This window comes from Schistocerca cancellata, chromosome 3, assembly GCF_023864275.1.
Source record: "Schistocerca cancellata isolate TAMUIC-IGC-003103 chromosome 3, iqSchCanc2.1, whole genome shotgun sequence".
Lineage (NCBI taxonomy): Eukaryota > Metazoa > Arthropoda > Insecta > Orthoptera > Acrididae > Schistocerca > Schistocerca cancellata.
Window position 1 is genome coordinate 453482567 of NC_064628.1, and position 20211 is coordinate 453502777.

The following is a 20211-nucleotide window of genomic DNA, read 5'->3' on the forward strand; positions in this document are numbered from 1 at the left end:
GGCGAAGCTGGTAAAATGTTCGCGTGTTACTGCCGTGAGCATCTACAGAAAACCGTAGAAGGGCAATGGCTTAATGGGTGGACGTCGTCGACTCTTCACAGAGCTTGGGATCCGGAGGTCTGTCTGCTCTTTAACGTAGGATAGATGGTGATCTGCGGCACCCATGGGGAAAGAGTACAATGCCGGGCGATGCACAACTGTTTCGGAGCACACCATTCAGCTGATTAACGGTGGGTTCTGCAGCAAGTGACTCCTACGTGTTCATATGCTGACCCAACGAGATAGGCAACTACAATTGCAGTGAGCAAGCGATCAGCGAGACTGGACCGCCGATTAAAGGAAACTTGTCACCTGGGCAAGTGAAACACGTTTCTTGCTAAACCAGTCATCTCCACAAATAACTTCACCCAGGCGTATGGCGACTCGAAACGTGCTCCACGCCGCGGACGTAAGGCGGTGGGAGCAGTATTACGCTATGATAGACATTCTTCTGCGCTTGCATGGGACCTGTGGTCGTAATCGAAGACACAGTGTCATCTGCGGACCACCTGCATCCCTTCGTGTTTGATGTCCTGCTCAACGGCTATGTCATCTTTCAGCATTTCAATTGTCCATGTCTTGAAGCCAGAATCGTGCTAGAGTGGTTTCGGAAGCATGATAATGAAATCACGTCGATATGGTGGCCACCAAATCGCCTGATGTGAATCCAACGGAACCCATCTTGATCGCCATCGAGCGCCATCACTACGTACGCAAAACGAGTGGCCCGTTATTTACGCGAATTACATGACCAGCGCGTAGACGTGTAATGCCGCATACCTCCACAAACTTACCACTCTGAGTCTGAGTGTACGTAGTTGAGGGTCACATTCATTTTTATTTGAAATCCCGCAATACTTGAAGCATCTCCGAAATTATGTCAGTGGAATTCATGTTTAACCTGCATAAAATTGGAAACGTTTTTTGTCTCAACAAATTTTTATAGCCATATATATATATATATATATATATATATATATATATATATATATATATATATATATATATATATGCGCTAAAGAACTTGTCGTAGGCATGCGTATTAAAATCTGAGATATGTAAACAGGCAGAATACGGCGCTGCGGTCGGAAAGCCTATACAAGAAAACAAGTGTCTTGCGCAGTTGTGTCTGGCGCAGTTGTTAGATCGCTCACTGCTGCTACAGAGGCAGGTTTGCAAGATTTAAATGAGTTTGAACATAGTGCTATAGTTGCCGCACGGGAGATGGGACACAGCATCTCAGAGGGAACGATGAATTAGCCATTTTTCAAGTATACCGTGAATATCAGGAATCCGGTAAAACATTAAATTTTCAACCTCGCTGCGGCCAGATAAGGTCCTGCAACAACGGGACCAACGACGACTGAAGAGGGTCGTTCAATGTGACAGACGTGCAACCCTTTCTCAGATTGCTGCTGATTTCAATGGTGGGCCATCATCAAGTGTCAGCGCTCGAACCATTCAGCGAAACATCCTCGGTATGGAATTTCGTAGCAGAAGGCCCACTCGTGTATCCTTGATGACGCACGACACAGTGCTTTACGCCTCTCATGGACCCGTCAACACCAACATTGGACTTTTGATGACTGTAAACATGTTGCCTGATCGGACGAGTCTCGTTTCAAATTGTGTTGAGCGGATGGACGTGTAAGGGTATGGAGACAACCTCACGAATCCATGGACCCTGCTCTTCAAGCTGCTGGAGGCTCTGTAACGGTGTGGGGCGTGTGCAGTTAGAGCGATATAGGACCCCTGATACGTCTAGATACGACTCTGACAGGTGACACGTACGTAAGCACCCTGTCTGGTCACCTGCATCCATTCAACTCCATTGTACATTCCGACGGACTCGGGAAATTCCATCAGGACAATGGGACACCTTACATGTCCAGAATTGCTACAGAGTGGTTCCAGGAACACTCTTCTCAGTTCAAACACTTCCGCTGACTACCAAACACCCCAGACATGAACATTATTGAACATATCTGGGATACCTTGCAACATGCTGTTCAGAAGAGATCTCCAGCCGCTCGTACTTTTACAGATTTATGAAAAGTCCTGCAAGATTCATGGTGTCTGTTACCTCCAGCACTACTTCAGACATTAGTCGAGTCGATGCCACATCGTGTTGTGGCACTTCTGCGTGCTCGTGGGGGTCATACACGATATTAGGCAGGTGTAGCAGTTTCCTTGGCTTTTCAAAAGGCACACACACACACACACACACACACACACACACACACACACACACACATATATATATATATATATATATATATATATATATATATATATATATATATATTTGTGTGTGTAAAAGTGCTCGTTTGCTTATTTGTAATTCATACAAATCTACAGTTTTATTCCGATCTTGATGAAGTTTTGCATTCCTTACCTCCAAGACAAGAGGAAGATCCTGTCTACGTAAGATTTCGTAATCTGGCTTTTAACATATATATGAGAAACCTTGTTACCAATCACCTCGATAGGTATTTGAGCGATTTTCGTGAATGTTCTTGGCCGATTTACTTAAAATTTCTACATTAAGATGAAACAATTAAGAAAATTAATGAAAAATCAAATGCCTAACAAACGAAATATAATGGTAAAGTGACAGTAATTCATATCGCTAGGATAAATTTAAGCAGCAATATCCGACTTGGAGATAGTACTATCGGACTTCAATATAACGGGGGACGAACTCGGAAATTTGACAGTGACATTGTTGTTAACTCTTATTTATTGATTTCCCGTTTTACATCTGCAACGGAACAAGGCTGGCCGTGAAGTACTTACTGCCGAACGTAACAGAGGCCACCATCATTACGAATCATGGCACTTCGTATAAGAAAACAGACTTGCATGATCGCCATTACAAAAGACAATGCTAGTAAAGTTTAACTAACCAAATTTATTTATTAGCTTTTCTGTACAGAAAAATTATAGATTAACGAACAAGCAATAAGTATATAAGCTGGAGACTGTTGTTCATTGAAAAAGTCTAAGATTACGAGGCTGGCGCCTGACTGCGTTTGCGTTCGGCTAACTTCTTGACAGGTTCAGGTATCAGGATCGTACGCCTCTTGACAGCTACCCAGGACCACCAGCTCTCAGATTTGGGAATTTTCTCACAGGGATACATGAGCTCCCAGTCACAGGTCTTCATCTTGTCCACCCAGACCTGGCCCTCCGGGCACTCCTCTGCGAACAACAGGCCGTTGTCGCACCTCCAGTACTTGCCGCAGTCGTCCTCGTGTGGGATGAAGGTGACGCTGTGGCTGCCGTCGGCGCTCGGCGCCGGGCAAGTGACGCCGGCAGACTCGGCGCTCACCGCGTCCTCTGCCTGGTGGGAACCGGTCGCAGCCTCCTTGCCGCTGGTGCAGTTGTAATTGAAAGGGAAGTCGCAGGAGTCGACGTTAGGGTTCCATACGAGGCCCTCGGGGCAGGTGCCGTTGTAGAGGTTCCCGTTGTCGCACTCCCAGTACTTGTTGCAGTCCTCGTCGTTAGGGTAGAACGTGATGTTGAGCGTCACGCCCGGCTGTGGAGGCGGGCACTCGGGGACGTCCCGCGGCGTGCTACGACCAGCCACGCACGTGACTGCAAGCACCACAAACGCTGCCACCAGCGCTGTATCTGCAGGGAAGTACACTATTATAGAGCTTCATATCATTTTAAGGAAACGACATTCAAGATTAATTGACAATTGGTACATTAAACAGGATTTTTTTAAATCCAGGTGTTAAAATTGTTAAATATAAAACAGAATGATAAGTTCGAAAGATCTCTCCAGATGTATCTGTTCAATTCAATTAAAGGTCCACAAAACCGGTTTCGCTACTTTGATGTTGCATCTTCTGGCGCATATAAAAGCTATGTCTTATGATGTGGGGAGTAGTTACAGAATGCTGCAGAGTAACCGCTGGTGTGGTTATTCAAAGTTCTCACACCCTTCCTCCAGATGTCAGAAACTCAGATCGGTACCTATAGTTGTATGTCGATACAGTATCAACTAAAACACCGATCTAGTTCGTGCTGTGTGCTGTCATCCAGTAGACTATGCGTGAACGGTAATTAAAAGTATCACCAGAGCTACGGAGCACAGGAAAAGTATATATGTGAGTGATTGTATTGTAGATCTCGCGTGGATGGAAAGGTAGATCGTTCCAACCTCACTAGAGACTTTTTTTAACTGTTCACGCGTAAAACTCTTATACGGGAGAACATTTTCCTGATGTAAAAAGAATTTTAAGATTTGTAGCAATGTTCTATCGGTAGTCTGCTTTCGCTTCGCTAGTTGAACGATATATATTCATTATAAATCTTGTTATTTTGTTTATTACTAATTATTATTACTGTTACTCCCCCTAGTGTGATGCAGGTGTTTCTTTATTTTCCTGTTCTGACTGCATATTCTATGAAACTGCAAATATACTCCATAGGTTTACTACTTTCAAAGAAACAAAGTGAAAGCAGACTGTCAAGCAAACGTTGCGGTAAACTCCAAACAGCCGTTTTACATGTCACAAACACGTTATCCCGTATAACACTTTTACGCATAATATAGTAAATGTCATTTGTCGTCATTGGGGTTTGAAGCCGAGCCTCATCCCGAGCATTTAACGCTCTAGCAACTTTCCCACAGAAGCTGTACGTATTAGCTACTCAAAGTTACGCTTTTCCTGTGCTTTGTAGTTCTGGTGTTACTTTTAATTAACGCTCACACCCGTTCTACTGGACGACAGCACATAGTACGAACTGAATCGGAGTTTTGGTTGATACTATATCGAAATACAACGTTCGGTACTTATCTGAGTGTCTGACATCTGGTGTTTGGGTGTCAGGCCTCCTCAGTTGATGAGAAAACCACATTCAATGACGAATGTCATGTGTTAGGATCACGAAATGTCATCACTTTACTCACTAAAGTATGTTCGTGCCGGCAACAGACAATTCTTGACATAAGGCCGACAAGAGCATATATTAATTAGTAAAGTGATGACAGTTCGTGATTTTAACACACACATGACACTCATCATAGATGGTATTTTTATCAATGGAGGAGGGCTGAGAAGTTTTTCTGAGCTATGCATACGCTTGCTCTGCGGCAATCTGTAACCATTCCCCACACGATATGACACAGCATTTATATACACCAGAAGGAGCCACTTAAAAGCTGTGAAACCAAGTGTGTAGATCTGTAATCGACTCAGATTACTGCAGCTACAGCTGACTTTTGGTCTTTTCATTCAGCTTTATATTTAATAGTTTTAACAACTGTATTAAAATATCCAGTTTACTGTATGAATTGTCAGTCAATCATGTATAACTATTTTAGTTGTAGTTGCCAACTTTTAAAATTATTAGTAAACGACGTTCATTAGTAAAGCCCGAATTTCTAAGCAAAATGCATGATTTGTCCATGCTTTTAGGTAGAAGCAGACTTCGTAAGAGAGACCTAGATAAGCAGTTTGAGCTACACTGGACAGAAGTAAGACACAATACCAACAGGAGTTGTGTGACACAAACGGAAGTTTGTTGTAGCGTCACTATGAGGACGCAAACCATGTTTGCTTTAAACGCATACCGCAACTGTCGTGACCGTTAGTTATCTTTGGGATTGGAAGTGGTGAAGTTGATGTCAGTTACGAATGCCTTTAAGGCGACAAAGACGTCATTACAAACACCTCACTGAGTTTTAACAATGTCGTGTCATTCGGCTACGAGAAGCGAAGCTGGATTTTTCTTCTGCGATACTGCAGAAAGACTTGGCAGGAATGTAGCCACCGTAAATGATTACCGACAGCAATAGTCATAAGAATATACGGTCGCAAGAAGACCAGCCTCCGAACAGCCAGACGGCACTGCCAAGAGGTAAGACAATCGTGTTCATTATACAGCTCTGGCTCATCGTACTGCACCTGCAGCAGCAACCTGGGCCGCAGTTGCCACTACGGTCACATAACGGACTGTTCAATGTCGGTTACTTCAAGAACAGCTCCGAGACAGACGCCCTTAGTGTGCATTCCACAGACCCCAAACCACCGTCGAGTTCACTGGTGTCAAGTGAGAGCTCGTTGGAGGGCAGGGTATAGGTCTGTTGTGCTGTCTGGTGAAAACTGATCCTACCTCGGTGCCAGTGTTGGCCGTAGGTTGGTTAGAAGGAGGCGCTTGACCGCCTGCAAATAACCTGTCTGTGTGCTAGACACACTGGATGTTCACCTGAAACGATTTCGTATGACACAAGGAGCATTCTCGTGACTGTCCCACGCACCCTGACTGCAAATCTGTACACAGTCTGGTGAATCGAGACGCTGTGCTGCCATTCATGAACAGGATTCCAGGCGGTGTTTTCCAAGAGGATAACGCTCGCTCACACACCGCTTTTGACCTATTCGGTCATCACATCTGTCTTAATAGAGCACATAAGGAACCTCCGAGGATTATGGGGATAGGACGTCAAACGGAACGACTTGGAGCAGGAGAGACACCACAGGAATTTTCAATTTACACAGTCTATACTTTTAAAAATAAATTCGTAAAACTTTTTCAGAATGACCAGAAAGGATTCAGGATTTACCCTTAGAGTGGTGAAAGTTGAAAGTTATAGCAAAACATTTTTTTTTTTAAATTTGTATTGCACCTTGTGTTCATTTACCATTGGCTGCATCTGTTGCAATAGGTTCACTTTTCTTCATAAGTAAGGGAGATTCTTCGATGACTTTTGCACAGCATACAAACCATACTTACAGGTGTATGAAACTCTAGAATTTTCCAAATCTATTAAAAACTGTGGTAAAAATTGAGATAATTAACTATAAAATTTGAGTTTTTTCTAAGCATGAAGTTTAAAATGTAACAGCACATTCATTTTTTCATAAATTAAATAATTTCTAGAGTTTCATACACCTGTAAGTATGGTTTGTATGCTGTGCAAAATTCATCGAAGAATCTCTCTTACTTATGAAGAAACGTGTACCTATAGCAACAAACGCAGCCAATAGAAGTGAAAAAATGACGAATTTTCACATATAAAAAAAATTTATTTTGTAATAATTTTGAACTACCACGAAAATTAAAATGTCCTGTGGCGTCTCTTCTGATCCAAGACGGCCCGTTTGACGTCCTACCCCCCTTAAAACTCCAGCGTCATCACCAAACAGCTCTAATCGTCCTTATATAAATAGGCCAGCTGCAACAGGCATCGAATTCATCCCACAGACTGACATCCGGAACCTGTTCAAATCAGTTCACGTGCCTTTGGATGCTTACATTCAACGTTCTGGCGGCTACACCGATTATTAATGTACCAGCATCTAGCGTTTTCAATGTCTTATCTCGCGCTTACATTAACCTGTGATTTGAAAACGTTAATCACTTACGTACGTTACCTAGAAAAACGTAACTCCGAAATTTCATTATGCTACATTAATTATTTTTTGGTGTTGCGATTTCTTCCGTCAGTACATGTTTGTTTGCGCTTATTTATGCTTATTACGGAAGAAAACGTTTATGGTTACTTATTTTACCATTTTTAATTAAAACAGCATATTTTACAGAAAACTATGATTTTAAAAGTGCATTTTTTAATTATAGCTATCATTTATTAAATAATGATTCTTCTTTTTATCGGCTTATAAAAATTAATTTCGGTCAAATACGTAAGAAATCAGTGTTAAGGTATAACCAGTATAACCAGGATGTTGTGAAATAATACTAGAAGGGGAAAACTTGCTGCGTCTGGGCTGATGAGCCATCACTTAATCAGTTATCGCATCCGAATGGTATCATCGCTGCAGACGGTGAATCCCGAGTTCTAAGCTTCAGTGCGTTGTGCAACGCTCGATAGTGTAAGTGATTTCTCGCTATTGGCATTAGGGAATACCGAGAAAACCTCTCATCAGCATTCTTACGCAAACGTGTAAACGAGTTTGGAAGAAATATTTTCAGTGAAGACGGCAGTGTCTTATTTTCCGAGAAGACTGTTTCTGAGAAGAAAAACCTATGACATTGTGCACCAAATTAACACCACGCGTCTTAAGAATAAATCTAAGTTAAACCAGCAACTGATTACAAACATTATTACAGTGGTACATTTTTCAAAGACTTGTGCTTAACATTACTGGGTTCGACATTCGTTTTTGGAAATTGAGTAATGCGCAGCTTCGTGTACTTTTAGAAAAATACACAAACGAAAGAATACCAAATGAATCTACAAGGTGCAAAAACAATATGCAGCAGTGTTTTGGAGAAGTGATTTGTAATAATGAGAATACACTGAAACACGAAAACATGGAGATTTGTATTGACGAAACCACAGATGTATCGGGACGGTGCGTGTCTAGTGCTGTAAAGCAGAGGGGAGATCATTTCTTCTTCATACAGAAATACTCAACCGCGTAAATCGTTCCATCGTTGCTACATTTTTCAATGACTTATTAACTTTCTTGTGACCAGAAGGGATACGGTATAACATTGTACTGTTATTTCTCAGTGATGCTGCTCCACATAGCGTTAAAGCGGGAACTGGATTAACAGGCCATTACCCTGACGTGCGTTGTTCACAGTTTACGTAGTATCGCTGAAACTGTCAGAACTGAGTGTGCCGATGTGGATCTTCTAGTTTCCAGTGTGAAGACACTGTTTGTCAGGTCACCAATTAGAACTCAAAAATTCCCTGAACTCTATCCAAATCTGACTTTACGTCCTCAGCCAGTTTTTCACTCGATGGGGATGGTGGTCCCAGGCACACGAAATGTTCACTTTCTCTGACAGACGAAATATATTCGTGTCAGTGGTGAAAGACATACTGAACATCTGTAATCAGTATGAAGATGGTATCTATTCATTCGGACATGTCCGAAAGAACAGATACCATCTTCATATAGTTAAAGCTAACCGGTCATTGACCATCGTGTGCTGGGTGCACATGTATTGCCGAACTCTTACTGGACTCAGTAAGATTGTCTGCAGCGAGTAATGAGTGTAATGGGCAGGGCACTACGAATGTAGTGTGTGGACATTAAGTGGGAATGTGGGTCTCACGGGGAGGGTGCAAGGGATAAATCCCTGCAATCGCACTATCCTCTGTGCCCTCGGTGGCTCACAGGGATAGAGTGTCTGCCATGTAAGCAGGAGATCCCAGGTTCGGGTCCTGGTCGGGGCACACATTTTCAATTGTCCCCGATTTAATTATCATTTCATCTGTAATCAGGGTTGGCAGGTTTTTTTCTGAACGAAATCGGGATTTTTGTACGAAACCAAGACAAAACACACATAGGACTAAAATTCTTAATAGATTTTAACAAAGCACTGCGCGCCAGAAACACACGAGGTTGCAAAATTAGAAGGTAAATCAGATGGTAGAGAAAAGTTCCTCATGCAAAACACTGCGTCAAATTTTAAAAACGTGTTCGGGTGAAGGAAAAATTCTGAAGAGGAATTCACCGAAGAAGAACTTCAGTGGTTATTACATGCACCTGCGATGTCATAAAAATATTTTCACAGTAGAACTCATTCTCCACTGATAAATGCAGCAATTTTACGTAAGAAAATCTGAGGATGACCTTCCTTGTCTGCTGTAAAAGCTTTCAAAAGGTAAGAGTTCTGTGAAACTATCTCCATGTATTTATTTTTACTTATTTTTGTGCTTACTTTCACCTTTTTTACAGCATATTTTTGCTTATTTTGCTATTTTCTCCTTAGAAATATGGGCTTTATTCACTATGAAAACAATTTTTCTTTCTACTCATTTATAACATCTACCACCTTAGAAGAGGACGCGAACCAAGTCTTAGTTTTGTGGTGCACCTAGAGGGTTGACTGACTGAACATATGCGAATGAATAAATTTTCATCGGCAGTATTATGCCAGCCATAGCAAAGCGGCAGGGCTTAAGTGTGCTCTCGCCACACAGTGTCCATGTGTCTTGGATTAAAAATGAAACATCTTCAATACATCTAATGAACCGACGTTTTCAAGGGGGGTTGTTTATACATCAACAAATTTTTCCACGCCCTTCTTTGCGTAAACATTTCTAGTAAGATAAGTTCTGAATAACATCGCTTAAGGCCTCAGCATAGTCATCTACACGAAACAGTTCATCTGATACATTTTATACTTTAGGGACTAAGATAATGGGACACAATTTTTCAGATGGTAGCGGTACCAGTTTGTAGCCAATCCGATATGTTACGCAATCTCTATGTCGAGCAAGGAGTAAAGAATATTTGTAAGCGGAATTAAAGTTTAGAGAAAAGAAACAGAAATGTTGACGTTTCCTGATGACATTGTAATTCTGTCCGAAATAGCAAATGACATGAAAGATCAGTAAGTGAAAACAGTCTTGAAAAGAGTTACGGTAAAGATCAGTAAGAGTGAAGCAGGGATACTGGATTTTAGTAGAATTAAATCATATGATGTTGAGGAAACCGGATTACGACATGAGACAGTAAAATTAGTCACAGGTTTTGTCGTTTAGGCAGTAAGATATAGGGGCTGGACGAGAATATGGAAACACCACCAACACAACACATTATGCCTAATTCGCCGCAGCAAAACCATTGGCATTCAAAACTTCTTTCAATCGTCTCGGAATGGATAGATCAGCTGACGATAATGGAGGTGGATAGCGATCACGCACCCTTCCCTCTAAAATAGAACACGAAGGCCTTAAATCTGAGAATCTTCAACATTCATAAGTTAAATCACCCACTTCGCCCTATCGTTGGCAGTACGGGAAGTGCCTATCATAAGCTGGCGAAATACCTGCATACTAAGATTAAAGAAAATTTCGTTTTTAGTAAAAACTATTCCGTTAAGAATTCCATTCATTTAGCTACCAGTTTACGCGAGGTATATTGTACTGAAGATTCTAAACTAGTATCGTTCGACGTAAGAAGTTTATACACTAATGTACCGGTCGACCACACACTGCAAATACTAAAGTGCAATTTACGTCACCATAAAAAACTTTTCGATAAAGAGGTCAATGAGTTGATGATGCTGCTACGGATCGTTTTAAAACACAACTACTTTGTATTTAATGGGAGATTTTACTTACAACCAGCAGGTTTGGCTATGGAAAGCCCCTAGCTGGGATTTTATCAGAAATTTTTATGAACTACTTCGAGTCTGATTTTTTTGCCAGTGACAGAGAGATTCTTAGGAGAATAAAATTTTACAAAAGATATGTTGACGACATTCTATTAATCATTGCTGGTTTTCCAAATGATGTAGACCATATTTTTCCTATGAGCTTCACCATAATATCAGTTTTACAATTGAGCGAGAATCCGATACTAGGTCCTTAAATTTTTTGGACCTCACTTTAACTGTGGTTGACAACCGCATTGAATTTAATATTTTTCGGAAAAACGCGTTTTCCGACGATATTATACCTGCAGACTCGGCCCATCCGTACGCCGCTAAGACGGCCTTTTTTCATTCTAATATTCATCGAGTTGCAGCTCTTGCACCAGATGCGGTAGAAACTGAACTGGTCACACTTGAGAATATTACTATAAATAATGGTTATAGGCCTCAGTTGGTAAGACAGATGTATAACAAGAAAATAAATAAAAATAATATTACGTCTTCCACCCTACGGGATGCGTTAGATGACAAACAGGTGTCAACGATATATATACCTTACATAGGCAATATACGTTACAAATTGGGGCGTTTATTCAGAGCCCATAATTTCAGAGTCGCCTATTCTACTAATAATAGTTTACATAGGAATTTAATTCACTCCTTGCAGAGTAAGAGCGATAAACTTTCCCAATCAGGACTATATAAAATTACATGCGGGTATTGTCCAAAATTTTACATCGGACAAACGGGACGAGCTCTGGGTCTCAGTGTAAAGAGCATATTCCTACAAGAAGCGGCGACGGTACTAAGGGATCTACTTATGCGGAACACCTTGTGCAAACCGCTCATGCGCCGAGCCCTCCAGTTGATATCGAGTTACTTCATGCCGAGGTTAAGGGCTTAAAACTGGATGTTTTGGAAGAAATGCAGATCTTTAAGCATCTGCAACATGTTAAAGACAATATCCTCAATGACCAACTCCTACTAAGAAAAAGAAAATTTTTTGAAGGTTTCGCGCCTTTACTTTGTTCTTAAAACTTGTAGATCTGGTGATCTGTGGGTTATCACATGCGCGCGCTGATTGGCGAGCGCTGTTGGTCAAGCTTTTCATCTTATTTCTTTTTATCCTCATTTTCCTTTTACGATGAAGGTGATTTTAGCCCGTTGAACACTTCACTTTTTACCCCTATATCTTTATTACCACGACTTTAGATTACATCCCCTCCGTCCCACCCCCCCAGGCTAACTACTGGCTTTAGGTATAGTTTTTAAGCGTTCCTCCTGTTGTCATAGGTAGCTTCATATATAAGTTTCTTTACTAGAATAAGCAACCGTGTGCGGTTATTTTAGGTTTTATCTCCTATTTAGCTCCTCTCTTGTTGCATCCATTTCATTTTTTGATATACGTTGATCCACGGTTGGGAATATATGGGCTATTTAGCCCCGACCCATGGATAAACTTTCTCGTATTCGTATGCGCATGTGCATACATAGCGGGTTAGGCTTGTAAGTGAACGACCGTTTGTAGCTGCAGTTTATGGCGGGTCATGGCCCATCGAACATAGGCCGGTGTGAGGTGGAGCGTACATCATTAAGTTAAGTAGTGGTTTTGCCTTACTACATATGTACTGTTTGTGTTTTCCTTTTCTTTTTCGTTTATAAATGTATAGCTATGGTGTTCTGTTAATCATTGACAAAGGTCTTCATAGGCACTTGTGGGTTTTATTGTGGTTCTGAAGAAGGTGTAGTTATCTACGCAGAAACCTGGGTTAACACTTACCACTAGGTGATTTTTTCGCAATCGAGGCGGGTTTTTAGTTTTTTAATGCTCTAAATCTGATTACAGTAGTGGCCAGGGGAGCTACGAAAATTCATCCTCGTTCTCACAAATCCACTCCTTGGCTATGCGAGCTTTGTGAAAAAGGCCCAGTCGTCTTGGAAGAAAGCACCGCCACTGGGAAAGAAACATTGTATGATGAGATAGACCTGATCAGCCGAAATGGCCACATAATCCATCAACATCTACTTTTATACTCTGCAACTTACCCAACGGTATGTGGCGGAGGGCACTTTACGTGCCACTGTCATTACCTCCCTTTTCTGTTCCAGTCGCGTATGGTTCGCGGGAAGAACGACTGCCGGAAAGCCTCCATGCGCGCTCTAATCTCTCTAATTTTACATTCGTGATCTCCTCGGGAGGTATAAGTAGGGGGAAGCAATATATTCGATACCTCATCCAGAAACGCACCCTCTCGAAACCTGGCGAGCAAGCTACACCGCGATGCAGAGCGCCTCTCTTGCAGAGTGTGCCACTTGAGTTTGCTAAACATCTCCGTAACGCTATCACGGTTACCAAATAACCCTGTGACGAAACGCGCCGCTCTCCTTTGGATCTTCTCTATCTCCTCCGTCAACCTGATCTGGTACGGATCCCACACTGATGATCAATACTCAAGTAAAGGTCGAACGAGTTGTAAGCCACCTCCTTTGTTGATGGACTACATTTTCTAAGGACTCTCCCAATGAATCTCAACCTGGTACCCGCCTTACCAACAATTAATTTTATATGATCATTCCACTTCAAATCGTTCCGCACGCATACTCCCAGATATTTTACAGAAGTAACTGCTACCAGTGTTTGTTCCGCTATCATATAATCATACAATAAAGGAACCTTCTTCTTATGTATTCGCAATACATTACATTTGTCTATGTTAAGGGTCAGTTGCCACTCCTTGCACCAAGTGCCTATCCGCTGCAGATCTTCCTGCATTTCGCTACAATTTTCTAATGCTGCAACTTGTCTGTATACTACAGCATCATCCGCGAAAAGCCGCATGGAATTTCCGACACTATCTACTAGATATTGTGAAAAGCAATGGTCCCATAACACTCCCCTGTGGCATGCCAGAGGTTACTTTAACATCTGTAGACGTCTCTCCATTCATAACAACATGCTGTGTTCTGTTTGCTAAAAACTCTTCAATCCAGCCACACAGCAGGTCTGATATTCCGTAGGCTTTGTTTTTCAGGTGACAGTGCAGAACTGCATCGAACGCCTTCCGGAAGTCGAGGAAAATAGCATCTACCTGGGAGACTGTATGTAATATTTTCTGGGTCTCATGAACAAATAAAGCGAGTTGGGTCTCACACGATCGCTGTTTCCGGAATCCATGTTGATTCCTACAGAGTAGATTCTAGGTTTCCAAAAACGACATGATACTCGAGCAAAAAAAAAAAAAATGTTCTAAAATTCTACAACAGATCGACGTCAGAGATATAGGTCTATAGTTTTGCGCATCTGCTCGACGACCCTTCTTGAAGACTGGGACTACCTGTGCTCTTTTCCAATCATTTGGAACCTTCCGTTCCTCTAGAGACTTGCGGTACACGGCTGTTAGAAGGGGGGCAAGTTCTTTCGCGTACTCTGTGTAGAATCTAATTGGTATCCCGTCAGGTGCAGTGGACTTTCCTCTGTTGAGTGATTCCAGTTGCTTTTCTATTCCTTGGCCACTTATTTCGATGTCAGCCATTTTTTCGTCGGCTTGACGGTAATCCAGTCTTGCAGAGTAACTGGGGAGGGCATGGTGTACCATGGAATTGTAGCCCAAATCGTTACCTAGAGGCTCCGCCGTGTTTCACTCATGGGACTAGGCCAGAAGTTGGAAATAGTGTGAGACATGACTTATCCGACCAAATGACGCTCTTCCACGGCACCTTAGCCCAAGTTTTATTGCTTCAGTGCCACTTTTCCTGCTAGGAGGATTAGCATCAGTGATAAATGGTTTTGGAATTTCATATCCTCGTTCAGATCCTTGCTGACATGGTTAGTGAGAGTGACACCCAGTTCTGTACTGACATTTGGAGCTGACGTCATCTTCAAAATTCTCTTGAATGACATTAGTATTCGTTGGGAGCAGATGTTTCTCCGCTTTCGTGTATGCAGTATAAGTCTTGGATGCAGTGCCTCTGGAAACACCAAAGACTCGAGGTATCTTCGTTACGGAAACAATCACCTTGCGACCAACAAATATTTGCTCACGATTAAGTGCACTGAACTCTGACATAATGTAGTCACAACTGCACAGAACAATGTTCTGATCACGACAGATACTAGCGACGTAATGAGGACATTGCCCAAGTACCGTTTGTGGTCAAACACAGCAGTGCCACCAGCAGGCTTGGCTAGCATCTGCGGTTATGTTTAAGCATGCATTTCTCGCTAAGGTTTCATTCTTTGCCCATCCTCTGTAACTGCCGTTGGACAAAGTAGCCAGGATGTAAAATGTTCACTGGAAATAGTGAAAGAATGAGTTTTTCAATAAGAGAAATATTTCAGAAAATAATATGGAAACTGTTTACTTGAAGCATTTGCGTGGAGTGTGACGTTACACGGAAGGATGATGAGTATTAGATGAGTAGTCGAGTAACTGATGAAGAGGTACTGAAATTATGGGGCAAAGAGCAACATAGTAAAGTTGACTAAGAGGTACAATCGTTTAGAAGGACACAACCAGAACCATCAAGGAATACTGATTTTGGTAATGGGATAAAACTTTTAGAGAGATTACAACATTTGAGTACAGTGAGCTTGTCCAGTTGAACGTAGGTATGCCGATGTGAAGAGACGTACAGGGGACATTCAATGTGTTGGATAGTGATTAATCGTGTACAGTCCAGTGTCACATACGTAGTTAATAACGATAAGAGAGTGTCAGGAAAAGTGAAGCTTCTTCATGCTATTTTACCGGTTTTAAAATTAATTCTCTAACTACTTTCAGAGTTGTGGAGTACTGCCAGCGGACCGTATTTTAGACCCTCGAATGACTCACCGCCGCACATTTGACAATGTAGGATAGCTGTTCCTTTTCTTTTTCTTTTTCATTAGAGTACGAGTGCTTTGTGCATTTTATAACTACATCTACGCCTATACCCCTACTATGCAAACTATTGTGAACTGCATGGTAGAGGACCCTTATCTCTTCTTACGGTTCCATACTCGTTTGGAGTGTGGGAAGAGTGACTAACTAAATGCCCCTGGCATCGGTGAAATTAAATAGTGTCTTTGTGACCTTCCGGGAACAATATTCAGGAATCAGTTACAGTCCTTGCTCCTTACTTTAATAATGGTTTTACGAACGTATCAAGTAGCCCATTTGGTGATAACTGACGTCCTTACTCAAGAATTTGCAGATTTGCAGTTCGGATTACTCAGCATTTCTATGGATCTCTCCTGAGAGTCAGAGAAATCTATGACCATTAGGGCCGACTCTCCTTTCTATACATTAAATGTATTTCTCAATTGTGCATATGGATAACCATAAACTGTAGAATGGAATGACAATGAAAATTTGTGCCAGACAAAGCCTCGAACCCGGCTTTTCCGCTTATCGCGAGTGGTCGCCTTATCATTTGGCTATCCGTGCACGACTCACGGCCAGACCAAAACTTCCATATGTCGTCAACATGTACGCCTACATCCATTATGTGTATTCCAAAACAGGTCAGACATTTTACTTGAAAGTCGCTTGCCCGGTGCCGGCGGACAGATATGACTTTGCAGTGTTTGTGTTATTCTGAATTACGAAGCATGATGGTCCAAAGGTACTTTGCATCGTAATTTAGAATAACACAGGCACTGCCGTATCGTATTTGTTTCTATATATTCAACATCCCGTATGAGTCCTATCTGGTATGAGCTCCACATACGTGAACAATATTCAAAAACTGATCGTACTTGTGTCTTGTAAGCAATCTCCATTGTAAACTTGACAGCATTTCCCGGTATCCTATCAGTGAACCGATGCTTGCCATAGGCTGAACCTACAAGGAGTCCCATCTGATCATACCGTTTGGTATTCCCATCAGTTGTTACACCCACCGAGGTGGATGAGTTGTATAAACTGAGTATTTCAAGTTGTGAGTCACTAATATTGTAGTCATACGATACTACTCCTCTGCAGTTTTATATTTCTGTACATTTAAACAACTTACCGGATTTTGCATCACTTCTGAATCTCACCAAAATCTGAAAATATGTACAACTCTCTTTCAGGTACTACTAAACTATTCTACGGAAAGTCTGAGATTACTATAAATATTGACCACCATGTCATTACTAAATAACAGGAACAAAACTGGTTCCCATAACCTTCCTAGGTTCACTCATGAAGTTGTTACTACGCTTGTCAATGACTCCCCATCAAGGATAACATCCTTCTTATTAATATATCCTCAACCCAGTCGCAAATTTCTTTTGATACACCATATGATCCTACTACAGTTGATAAGCGTTGTGATGACGCTGTTCGTAGGTGAAGTAGTACTTCATGCGAATCGTTGCCTTGATTAATAGGTTTCATCTTGTAATGGGAGACCGATGGTTATCGCATCGCTGGTGGTTGGAATGGAGTAGATAATTCTGTTCGAGATACCTCACCTCCCTAGAGTTCAGCAAATATCTTAATATTCTACAGTAAATTGGTAACAATGATACCATACGATAGTTAAGAGGATCACTTCTGCAAACGGGTGTGACCTATGCCTGCTAACAATTACAGAGAATTATTTTCTGTTCGAGAGATCTATGACGTATTACAGTTAAAAAAGACGATAACTCAGGCGCAAATTTTTTATAGAATCTCATAGGGATAACAGGTGATCCTTGAGTCTTGATCATTATAGCGACATCAGATTTTTCACAACACTCGTCATACTAACTCCAATATCATAGTCCCGTGGAACAAAGAATAATCAAGAGTTTACATCGTCGTGGAGGGGCGACTTCATTTTCCTTCTATCATTGTGACACTTTTCCAAAGTTATTTCTAATAGCTCTGTTGCCACATAAAACTTGCTATATGGGTGAAGAAGTAATAGATTTTGTTTTTGATAAGATCAACATGTAATAGGATTAAAAAGAACCGAATAATTAAAATAGTTTGATCATGTAACGTATATATATCTCTAGATCTGTTGTAGTCGGAGTTATTTCCTTTTATATAGATTAATTTTTTCTTTGCGGACATTTTACGTTCGTTCAGCAGGGTCATTTGTCAATTACTTGTGGTTTACATGCCATTAATATGGTTAGTAGACTGCCGGGAAAACTTCCCTCGCTGTGGTTGATCCAGTTTTCCACAGCTTCCCCCCCCCCTCCCCCTTTTCATTTCAGAGTAGCACTTGCACAATAAATCTTCAATTATTTGTTAGAAATATTCCAGTCTCTGTCTTCCTCTACAGTTTTCACCCTCTACAGCTCCCTGCAGCAGCATGGAAGTTACTCTGTCATTTCTTAAGACAGGTCCTACCATCCTGTCACTTCTTATTGTCAGTGTGTTCCATACAGTCCTTTCTTTGCGGTTCGGAGGAGAACATCATCATTCCTTTCCTTTCCAATCCAACTAAACGCTTACAAGAGTACAAGTAGTTACAAACATTGTATTAAATTACGACAAGCAAGCAGCTGTGCTTAAAAGAGCTATAAGCAAGTGGAAAGGAATTAACATTAATAGTTGTGTGTTATTGTCCATGGCAGAGTGGAAATATGTAGATTTAAGAGATTTAATACTTACAAGTACTAAATATAAACGTACTCCCACACGTATTTTTAAATGCGTAGTCATTGCAATTGCACTGTTGTGCACATACATGAGAAAATGGTGATGATTTCAAACGATCGTATCCGAAATCAATATATTTTCCAATCCTTTTTGGCAATACGTGGGTTCGGATTTCCCGTGTTAATATCGGGTTGAATGAGTTGTACCCGGTGCTCACAGAAATAATATCAAACGAATATTTAATTTATCTTGACAATTGTAGACATTGAACATTGCGACCGAAAGGAAGAGTAAATAATTAATGTGTAAATGACAACACGAATCTGGTAAAGCTACTCATTGCAGATTGTACGCAAATCATCAGCTAACGAAACTCTATTTTACCTAAAGTAAAAGTATAATTATATTTTAAAAACTTTTGTTTGTGCTAACTAGCAGGTGGTTATTGGAAGATCGAACAGTTGCGCATTACACGTAATACATCTCTTAACTTACTTCTTCTTTGATAAATCACCACTTATAATAAAAGACAATGCTATAAACAACATATAAGTGAGCTATATATAACTTGCTTCAACACTTACACCTCATTGTGAACACGGAGCCGTCGGAAGTTGAGGAAATTCGTCTTGTCGACCCTCTGGGCGTTTCTGGTGGGGCTTCACCGTTTTATATCATGTCCAATAAAGACAGTTTACCGTACATGAGCTCTAGCACTAGTACTGCCAAGATAACATTTTTTCCGTGTTGCGACCACATTGATACACACCAGTTTCTCCGTCTCGATAAGTTACTATCTCTCCTCGCAACATATTCCTGGTACATCGAATTTCTTATCAGAGATATGGCTGTTCATGCTTTCCTTGTTGCTCAGTGCTGACGTTTAAAGTATTTCTAATTTCTACTACGAATTCATCGACAACTTTCACTCAAACTGGTTAATCGGGAGGAAACATGAATCATTTCTGAGAAGAGCCCCCACTGGAATATTCTCGAGAGGGAAGTCACCAGTTTTTGCCTTATGCCCTTATAGACACATGAGATCATTTTATCTTGCAATCTAAATTTTTCCCTCACGTTTCGTCAAAACATGTGTCTCTTTCCAAGAGTTTCCATTCAGAATTTTCATTTCCTGCGCAGTCCTTACGAACAACTTCTAGTGGAAAGTGGTCAACTAAATATAGTTATATTTAGTTTCCGCGATGAAATGACTTCGATCAAAAAGAGCTATATGTTAATATCGAAGACAAATTTGGATGTTTGGAAGATTTTACCGAAAATATTTGTCCAGAGTATAGAGTTGTCTGGAAGTGAAATGTGAACGATTGCCAGTACAACCAAGAAGAGATCTGACTTTGGACAGCCTTCTTACAAAAGAATGCTGAGTTTTTGTTCTGTACATAAGATTTTCAACAAAAATGTACTGAGTAGCAGCTGTGAGAAAGGGTACATTATTGAAGAAACTGGGTAAAAGAAGAGAGTGTGTGATTGTTGAAAACTGTAAAACGAATCCAAGTCT

At 41.1% G+C, this 20211-nt stretch overlaps 1 protein-coding gene across 1 annotated transcript; it reads right to left on the reverse strand.

Annotated features, from left to right (window-relative positions):
* Positions 1-2930: 2930 nt before the first annotated feature.
* LOC126176744 (peritrophin-1-like) lies at positions 2931-19407 on the reverse strand. Its single transcript, XM_049923913.1, has 2 exons — positions 19277-19407; positions 2931-3672 (listed from the first exon to the last, which is right to left on the reverse strand). Exons 1-2 carry the CDS (start codon positions 19281-19283, stop codon positions 3047-3049), a joined length of 633 nt encoding a protein of 210 aa, XP_049779870.1. The 5' UTR covers positions 19284-19407; the 3' UTR covers positions 2931-3046.
* Between the last annotated feature and the right edge of the window lie 804 nt (positions 19408-20211).